The 10,252-nt window shown below is 38.6% G+C and overlaps 1 protein-coding gene and 1 long non-coding RNA gene across 2 annotated transcripts; both read left to right on the forward strand.

The window, feature by feature from the left end:
- The first annotated feature begins 882 nt into the window (after window positions 1-882).
- Window positions 883-8,737, forward strand: LOC134642714 (12-(S)-hydroxy-5,8,10,14-eicosatetraenoic acid receptor-like). The gene is made up of 3 exons (XM_063494665.1): window positions 883-1,266; window positions 6,791-7,196; window positions 8,264-8,737. Exons 1-3 carry the CDS (start codon window positions 1,112-1,114, stop codon window positions 8,735-8,737), a joined length of 1,035 nt encoding a protein of 344 aa, XP_063350735.1. The 5' UTR covers window positions 883-1,111.
- Window positions 1,758-5,059, forward strand: LOC134643723 (uncharacterized). Its single transcript, XR_010096390.1, has 3 exons — window positions 1,758-1,940; window positions 4,165-4,259; window positions 4,828-5,059. It is a non-coding gene; the product is annotated as an uncharacterized LOC134643723 (long non-coding RNA).
- Window positions 8,738-10,252: the final 1,515 nt, after the last annotated feature.

A 10,252-nucleotide genomic window follows, 5' to 3' on the forward strand; every position in this document is an offset into this window, starting at 1 on the left:
ATTTTTTGTCATTGTTTACCTCACAATTGCATAGTTGTACAAGACTCTTTATGCCCATCCTAAAACATAGCTATCACTTTTCCATTGGTTGCAATTCCCTAAATGCAAGTCAGGGGCAAAGTTTAAGATGTTCAGAATACCTGTTATGTGCAACACAACACACACGCACACATACAGCACTGTGTGGTCACAGTTGACTCACAGTTATTCCTGTGTTCAAGATCTACCACTGAACACAGGAAGCTTTAGCTGCTGCCAAATAAGGCTTTGACAAACTACTGAAATAAGGTTTTAAATATAACTGTCAGTAAGACATCAGTTTAGGCTTTTTTTTTTTAAACAAAAGATTTATAAATAATGTTATTACTTTGTCATAACAGGTTAGTGAATGGAGGAAAAATCTAAAACCGTGTCCCTAGAGAGGCAGATCTGTCGGATATATATAGCTTTTAGCTACGTAAACTCATGAACATCTCCAAACATAACACTACATGTGCCATCAGGATTGTTTTGTCTTGACAGTCCCCTTAGGAATGTCGTGAGGATTTTAGCCGTTCTGCTGATAAAACCACCTTGAACTACCAGTTTCCAAATAGCTCTCTCTCTGTAACGGTTAGATTCCTTTTTTTCCCGTAATACATTATAGTTTGCAGTTTGAAAGATTGGTAAAAGCACCATGCTGTTTCCCAGGCAGTTGCGTAGTGCTCTCTAAACCACACCTCCTCCATTATAAATACTTCCTCTCAAGTAACCAGTGGCAGCCTTGCATAAACTGAGGAGCTGAGAGAAAGCATTTTGTCCTTTTACACTCAGTGCTATTTTTCAGTGCGTGCTGCACTAACAACATGTGTCCTCTGTATCTGTTGGGACGGACGAACAAGCTCTGACAGAGGTCCACAATCACTGTAAGACTCTCTAAAAGGCACAGTTGAATTTAACGGACTGGAGTGACAAGAAGCCATCTGTTCCTGAGGGGTGAAGATTCAAGATCATACGAAGCTACAACCACCTCCAGGATTTAACTATGCAGTGACTGCTTTTTAGATATATGACATATTAATTTGACTGTAGCTTTATCTGCTGTAGAAGAAGGACAGTTTCCGGCATTTATATGATTGTTCTACAAAACATGTCTGTCAATCGATCGATTGACCACTGCAAAACACCCAGTAACATTACTTACCAAGTCCTCTCCTGGGTGATGGTGGGAGAATTTACGCTGGGTCTGCCTCTCAACCTGTCTGTTCTCTACATCTTCATCTTCAGGTATGAGAAATCTTTTCCCTTATTTACTGTCTTCTCTCTACTTTCAGAAAGCATTCAAAGTCAAACTTTTGGTTTGTATAATGAATAAAAGCTACTTGAAATACTTTTAGGTGTGTACAACTCCGGTGGTGGGAATTTCTTAGAACAAAAGTGAAACCCTGGAAGCTTTTTCCTAGAAACATTCACACCTTCTACACTGTAATCCCTAACAGTTGTTCTAGCTCATAACTAATAAGCTCATAACACTCAAATGTCGTTTTGTAGTTGAGCAAACTATAAAGTATTGAGCTCTGTTGGCCTTTATGCAACTTTAATTGAATAGGGCTCAATAGTTTTTAGCTAATTTGTTTGGAACGCTCAAAAAGTTTAAGAAGCATATATTAGTGACGTTCTGGTGGGTGGGGTCTTGTCGCTCCCTCAGGAAAGCTGAGTCAGCCATCTTGAATTTACCTTGATGCGGGGAAGATTTGGCCAGCCTGTGTGGATTAAGGCTACGTTCACACTGCAGGCGAAAGCGCATCAAATCCGATTTTTTTGACCCTATGCGACCCATATCCGATCATGGTATGACAGTGTGAACGGCACAAATCCGATATTTTCAAATCCGATCTGGGTCACAACTTCAACCCACCACGACCACCACCTTAATTTTTTCATCAACAGCCCTAAATTTGGTAAGTCTAACGTGTTTTTGGTTTGTTTAAATTTAATTTCGATAAACAGTCTTTTATTTTTAACTGGAAATATATTCGTACTTTGTGCACAGTGAATGTTTGTTATAAATAAATTCGAATCCAAGTAATTGTAACTTTAGAAGTTATCGAATGTGACAAATACGTAATGTTACTTCAAATTACAACGGTGTAACGTTTTGGCGGTTTTCCGTGCGGGACAACATTTCCCATAATGCATTGCATTCTTGCCCGGGAAGTTGACGGTGGCAGTTCTAGCTCCATGCGTTTGAACTTTCCGCCAAAACTTTCTGCTGTCCGTTTCTACCGGTTGTCGTATTTGCCGGTAATGCACGTGCGTATTGTGAGTATACTTATTTCAATAAGTGTCCGCGTTACACAGTCAGTAGTTTACGCTGTTGAGCTAGTGATGGGCAGATGAAGCTTCATGAAGCACTGAAGCTTTTCATCCAGTTGGTTCACCCCAGCGCAAAGCTTCTTGAAGCTTCATTTGCTCTAGTAGGACATCTACTGGACGTAAAAATATTAGTTGGCATGAATTTGAAGAGTGTGGCATTTTGCACACAGCCTGTAAATGTCAACAACAAAAGGAGTGTGTAAAACATGTATATTGTAGTGATGGCAGTATACTGTGTATATTTATACTGGCAGTATGGAAAATGATTATTTGGAAATGCTAAAAATGGAAATGATCATTTACTGTGAGGTGAGGTGTGGTTGGGGTGTGGACAGTGGTTGTGCTTTTGTAACGTTGAGGTATGGACAGCTACACACTGAGGCTTTGAGCCTCAGTCCTGCCTGTTCACATTTTATTCTGTAAAAACGAAACTTTCACTGCTTTCATGACCTTTTTAGTGGGGAGAACATAGCTAGGATTTAACGATTTAACACATCTTTTAAATCCTTTGTCCTCCACAATGCTAAATGGCTGGGAGTCCTCAATCACCATGCTAACCAGGTCTTCATCTATTTGAGATTGTTCTCCTGAGGAAAGACAATAAAAACAAAGCACAAATATAAATATCACACACGTAACTTATTACAGTTGTATAATATTGTTATATCATTTAGTAACATTACTGCATGCTATATTATCATGGCATTTGATGGCTCACCTGTCTTGCTCCACAATCGGTGTTCCCCTTATTCTCATGCAAAGCTCTGTAGTGCCTGAGCATGGATGAGGTGTTGTTGTTATATCCCAGCTCCCTGGCACATAGCAAACACTTCACCTTGTACAAAAGTAAAGACAGCTTAACATGAATTGTATTGCACCATCAGTATTATGAAAATACATCTGTAGAAATTTACATACCTTGTTGTGAGGAATAAGATCAAAATGTTCCCACACAGGGGAGGACATCCTCCTCTTCTTAGCTGGCTCCATTCTCTCCTGACTTTCTCTCCTCACTCTCCTAAACCTCCAAACTCTCTCCAAACTCTCACTAACCGCAACTCTCCATCAAACACCCACATTTTTGAATGAAGTCTGAGGGGTTTATATCGCTGTCATAGCTCGCGGCAAAGTTCGAACCACTTCCTGAACCAGTCACGTGGTACAGCCGGGCAGCGAGGCTTCGGACTTCATCATTTTCAGCTCCTCCCATAAATGAAGCAAGCCTCGATACGCGCATCGCGGAAACGCACCCTCTATTACTCGACACAAGCTTCGAAGCCTCGATACAGAACATCACATCACTATGTTGAGCTGTGTGTGTGTGTGCTAGCATGAAACGAACAATGCTAAACAACATGAGTGTGTTATCATGATGGTAATTAGACACATCTTTGTATTTTTTCGTAGTCTCAAATGTGTGGTTGTGAGATAATCTCGAAATCCTTTTAACAGTTTAGAGGGGTATTCCACTAAGCGAGCTCTACAAGTCAAGGCTTGCGGAAAAAATGCATCGCCTGATTCAGCCTAACATTACACACCGGTCGGACTCGGTGCTACGAACGAAGTTCAGCTGAATTGTTCTCGCTAATTCAAGCAAGGCTCAACCAGCCAGACTGAGGCGCCTCCTTGACACCTTAAAGCCAGACCCTATCGATCTTTGCTAGATAAATTGAAATGAGATGAAAATAAAGAGCCGCGTTCTGCTCCCAGGCTAAGAAAGAATCATTGATGCAGCCTGTGCGGATCACAAATGTTTTTACTCTGCATTTGTGTAAATACTATTCTAATAGATATTGTATGTTCATCTAGGAACAGCGTGATGTAAATACAAGACGGGCCCTCGTCCTTCGTGCACTTCCTGTGTACCTGGTGAAGATGCCTCCACGTTATTCAGGACTTGTGATGTAAGTGTACTGCCCTCAGCATCAACCCCTTTGCCTAGCTGTTCAGTCGAACATATGATATCACTCAGAACTCAAGGAGAATCAGGGTGTATATCAGGAAGGAGGTTCAACACAGTCCTCATCTGACTTGTTTTCTCCCATATATCAACTATTGTTGAATAAGATTGCAAGAAGATTGTTACGCATAAACCAGAAAACATGAAAATAGTTGAAAGATTATTATACAAAAACAAATCCGCAGATAAAAACTCTCTACCTTTTAAAATTCAAGTGTTCTATTTTTTTGGAGGTGCCATGTTGTGGTCAGAGAAATGTTTGGTAAATAACAAAAACAAATATCTTGACATATATTTATTATTGAAAACATTTATTTAAACATATGTTTTGAAACCAAACCCAAATTAAGATTATTGTAATGCATCATGATGTATCGCAATATCAAATTAAATCGTTGACATTATAATCCTAAAAGAAACGTGCGACTTATGAAGATTCACACCTCTAATCAATAGCATGATTTGTGTCCTTGAGGGGCTGAACTCATTCTTGTATTATTTGTGTTTTGCAGTCAGCAGATGGTCCAGACCTCACTGACACTCCTGTGGCTCTGCTGACAGTTGTCACGGATGACACTACTGATTCGGTCCTCTTCAGTCCCGAAAGCATCTGCATTGTCATTGAGGATGAAATACTTGTGAATGGTCCCACAAATCTGGCAGACTCATTTCTCCTGCTCTTTGGGTACATCTATGCACTAGACCTACAATACCCAAAGAAACTTGAGCTTACATTCACATTTATCCAGAACGTTGTGATGTGCCTTGAGGACAACAGACCACTGAAAGGGCGTCTGCTGACGCTGAAGAATGATTTGTTCAATGAGTGAACTTGTTGAGCTGAGTATTGAGGAAGCTTTTTTTTGGGTTTTTTTCCTAATCATTTGGCTCTTCTACTTCAAATTTAAAGTGAATGACTGCTCATTTCGTGGACTATTCATGTTTAACGTTCTGTTGCCTAATACCTTAATGCACTGTCTTGATGTTTGTTCCCTATGAAGTACAGCAGTGGAAACCAGTACTGTTTTTTTTTTATGTATTTTTAAAAAAGAAAGTGAGCTGCAGCTGTCAAGGTACAGTAAGTGTTAAATGCCTCAATGTTCTAATAGCTGCAATTGCTGTTAATACTGAAAATGTTATTGAATTTTAGAATTGAGATGGAGACCCTTGGAGTCTTTTTCTTTTGTTTTATTTATGAAGCACTTTTTTATGAGTGAGCTCCGTTATTTGTGCCTTTTTAAAAGCACATTGTGTTTAATAAAAAAAGTTGTTAAATTGTTAGTGTTGTTACTTTCATGTTTTCTAATACTTTTAGCTGATTATAATTTACTGGGCAAACAGTTTAGAATTATTTGTAAGTGTATTTCCCACAGTATTTTAAAAATATTGAAGATTTTAAGTGTTATTTCCCACATTATAAGTTAGAAAATATCAAAAAGTTTGAGTTTATTTCCCACAGCGTATGAGTTGCAATATGTAAAATTTTTTGAGTGTATTTCCCACCTTAATTAAGTTGAAAAATATTGAACATTTTGAGTTTATTACTCCCTAATTATAAGTTGAGGAATATCAACATTTATAAGTTAACATTGAGGTAATTTAAGGCAACTGCAACTGTAGTTTTTATTTTAGTTAAACTTAAAACTTTTAAAAACATCACTAAAAAATTGTTGTGTAATCTGTTACACAACAATTTTTGAGTTCTGTGAACTTATTAGGTTTTACAATGTAGAACTTTTAAACTCTTGGAGACTCTTTACAGATGTCCTATAGATTTATGCGTGTTTTAGTATAGACCAAGAGAAAAGCTGTGAAATTTGCTAAAGTAAGTGTAAACCAGCTCAGCTAATGATGTGATAAACAAAGCTGTTTTAAAGTTTATACTTTGGTGCAACCTATTCAGATGCCATAAAAATAACCGCTGTACAACACGTGTCCAAAACACTAACAAAACAGAAAGGGACAGATGGAATTTTCTTCTTGAAAAATTACAATACAAAGTGCAGAACAAAGAAGCTGAGCTGTCTGTGATATCCCGAGAGTGACTGACTACCTTACTAAAGCATGCACCACTATGGAGCGGAGGGAAATTTCACGACATCATAGCACTGAAAATCTCGACAGCATTTTATTTGGCATATTTCCACTGCATATTTCCATCACTGAAGTGCAAACAAAAAAGAACCAGCACTTACAAGTCACTACAAAGCAAAGTCTACATATATTACCACTCTGGTCTATCAGTTTTGAAGAGTTTATCTAACATGAGTCATTCTTAATCTGCGACATCAGAGACATGAGTAAACAGTTAGAGGCACGTAGAGATTGTGTAGACGTTTTGTACAAAATGTGGCGATTCAATCAGGATCAGCTTAGGTTTATTTTTTTCCTGTTCCTCTTCGTTCACTTGTTGATACAAAGCAAACTCGGGGACTCTGAACCAATTAACAGTTTTATGTCCTGCTTCCTTTTTAGATACAAGTTCTGGAAGAACAAAGCCATCTTCTTGTTCAATATTGTGGTTGCTGATTTCTTGCTGGTGGGCTGCCTTCCTTTCAAGATCCATCATTACCAGCACAACTTGAGGCGCAGTGAGGATACTGTGCTTTGTAAGATAATGCTCTTCATGCTGTTTCTCAATCGAGGAGCCAGCATCGCCTTCCTCATCACAATGTCCCTTGATCGCTACTTCAGTGTGGTCCATCTTGGAAGGAGAAATTTTGTCAAGGTGTTTAAGAAATCTCCTCAGATATCTGTCATCATCTGGATCCTCTTGCTTCCCCTCACTATTCCCACTATGGTCACAACCTTTGAATGCTGCAACAGCCATGGCCGTGTAAAGGAGACATTCTTACATGACGTGACGGACACCTTTAGAGAGGTACGGTTTCAGTGTATTTGTTTGGATTTAGTGTTGTTTTATGTTTCCTAACAATATATACTGGTGACTAACAATAGACTGTAGAGGCTGTGCACTGCCTCGCTGTGACAGATCAGATGGCCTACAGCCTCCAGAAAGAAAACGGGTGGATTGATTTGGATTCAGAAAGACTTTGAATATTTATATTTGAACGTTTAAGAAGAACAGCAGAGATTAACACAACTGCTGCATGTCATATACTGGGTTGCCTGTGTTGAGCGGGTGGGCGTTGCGGCTTTACGCCACCATGACATGCTTTGCGGCAGGGCTGTCTATGTGCAGTTCTTCTCTTAGCTGCCGCGCCCGTTGTTGTGCTGTTATAACCCATGCTGGATATACGTTCAATAAAGCAGCATCATAATAAAGCTACCGAGTGGTCATTCTACACTGCAACTTCCTACAAAGCTGGCATTACAGTCAATATCCAGTTCAGCTCCCTAACCGGCAGTTCCTTTCCACAAGACATAGATACACTCACCCAGGCGTGGCAGAACCGAGTTAGAGTTTTTCTGAAGTAAAAATTAGAGACAGCATATCAGCAAAAATTTTAATGAATCAGTTACATTTATTTTTTAATCACCTTTTTTCTCTTTGTCTCAATTATTAATATTTCTTTGTTTTTGTAACTTTCAAAATAAACTCTGGATTTTCAGGACCGCTGATGGGATGAGATATGGAAAGTGTACAGATAAACATAAATATTTCTATAGACACTTTTCACAATATTTGGAAATCTTAGAGAGCAAACTGTTAACTAATGTTAGAAAAACAAAAATCAACAGATAATCACCAGTTATTCTTGAAAAAAAGAAATTTAAACAATTTCAAATTAATTCTAACTTAACGCCATAACTTAAGTTAGAGGGCAGGGGGATAGCTGGAGCAGCTAAGGGGGGGTTAAAGTGTTTGAGTCAGGAGTGTACATGATAAACTTTCCCATGTCTGTATAGAAATCCAAGTTTACTGTGTGACACATAGGGCTGTTGTAACGAGTTATACCTGATAGTGGGTTGTTGTTTTTTTAAAAGATTGTTTTCTTCTCTCAAATCATCATCCCCTACATCGTCCTCGTCTACTGCACGGTCCGCATTGTCAACCGGCTGAGGAAGAAGACAGTTGGGGAGAAGACTAAGCTGAGGAGGGCCGTGTGCTTGGTCACGTCTGTTGTGGTCGTCTTCTCCTTCTGCTTCCTTCCCTGCACTATAACTAGAGCAGCACTTCTGTTTGTGCGGCTGAAGAACTGGCAGGATGCAGAAAACATAGCTGTCCAGGTGTACGACGCCCTCATGGTTTTGTCTTACAGCGACTGCCTGCTGGACCCGTTGATTTACTGTTTCTGTAACTCAGGGTTTAAAGATGTTTACATATCTACCTTTTGCCCTGCATTTATTCAGAAGAGACTGACAAATTCTGACTCTGGCACCCCAAACACAACAACATGTACAAGCACTACTACTACTGCTGGCGCTAGAATGATTCTTTTGCCTGTAATGGAGAAATAATCTATCTCTCTGATACTTGACAACAACATGGGCTCTTTGTTTATCATCATCCAGCACTGATTGTGTAACCACTCATCCACCCACATAGGTGTTTTTAGCTGGGGAAGAATTGCTGACAATTTGAAGTCATCAGGTGACATTTAACTAGGTGGTAAACACAGCACTCAGTAAACACCACAGTTACTAAACAGAGTCAGTAAGTCGCAGAGATGCAGCTCAAAGATTATTATATTTTGTTCTTTGTTAAAAGATGATTAGTTTACAGATTGGGGGAGGGCGCGGACTAATGTAGGCGGGAGGTTGCTTATTAAATGTAAATATTTTTCTTGTGTGCATGTATAGTTATTTCTTGGGTTATTTTCCACAGGACGCCAGGTGATACTGCTAAATGAGTGTTTATTAAGGTTTTCAGGTGCCTCTTATCTTTCTGTGCAGTTGGCTAGTCTGATACTAGTTTGGTACTACTACTGAAGGGTGGTTCCCATCTTTCCAGTTAAGGAGGGCTGTTTTTGTAGCCACTCTTAAGGGTTTGTACACATTTGTTCATACTCATGCCAGATCTTCAAGCAGACATGGGGACAGAGAGGGTGGAATGCTATGAGCTACAGCTGAGGATATTGAACTATATAATTTGAATGGGCAGAGTGCCATGGAGGTAGTCTTAATTTTCAAGGGACCATGATATTGTACACTTTTAAAAAGATGTTATTCTAAATTTAAAAGTTTTCAATACAAATAATTATGTTAATATTCCACTTCTAAATCTTGTGGAAAATTACATGATATTTGAAAACATAAATATATTTATGGGGTCACAAATGACGCCACACAACCTTCCATTAACTTTGCCACATCAGTAGACCAATTCTTTTGTTTGGACAAAATCTTGAAACTCCAAGCTATTACTATAATGAATGTGTCTTAACTGTGAGTCCTCCTTTTATGTAATTGATCCTGTTTTATGAACTCTGTGTAAGATTTTGTATTAGATGAGATACAAGGCACAGAACACGGCCAGTGATTTGTTTTTACCTTACAGTTATGGACATTTACTGTCGGTTTTTATTCAAAGATTAAGACACTTTTAAATCACAATGACTTTTTTGTTCAGTGAAGGTGCTTTTACTTTTCTTAATATTAAAGGTCAGGTCAGAGTTTTTAAACGACCTTCTATTGAAAATAGAAACTACCTTTTAGGGATTTATTTGCACTCTTAAATGTGAAATGCATATGAGTACATGCGCAGTAATCTGGTTGTCAAACCAGCGTGACTGTATAGGGCATTTCAGTGGATTAACAGGGAAGTGTATGAAATTAAAAAACCTGTCTGAGTAGTCCACTCATAAAAAAAAAAAATTATTTCCTAGGTGGAAATTTACACTTCAACTGCATGTTTTAAATTGCAAAATGCAAATACATACTGTATGTCAATATTTACTTGAATATAAATGTTAAAGTATTTTTACTTATTAGGGTTATTATTAAACCAGATGACATGATATGTTAGTAATTCCT

Source organism: Pelmatolapia mariae, linkage group LG15 (assembly GCF_036321145.2).
Source record: "Pelmatolapia mariae isolate MD_Pm_ZW linkage group LG15, Pm_UMD_F_2, whole genome shotgun sequence".
Taxonomy (NCBI): Eukaryota; Metazoa; Chordata; class Actinopteri; order Cichliformes; family Cichlidae; genus Pelmatolapia; species Pelmatolapia mariae.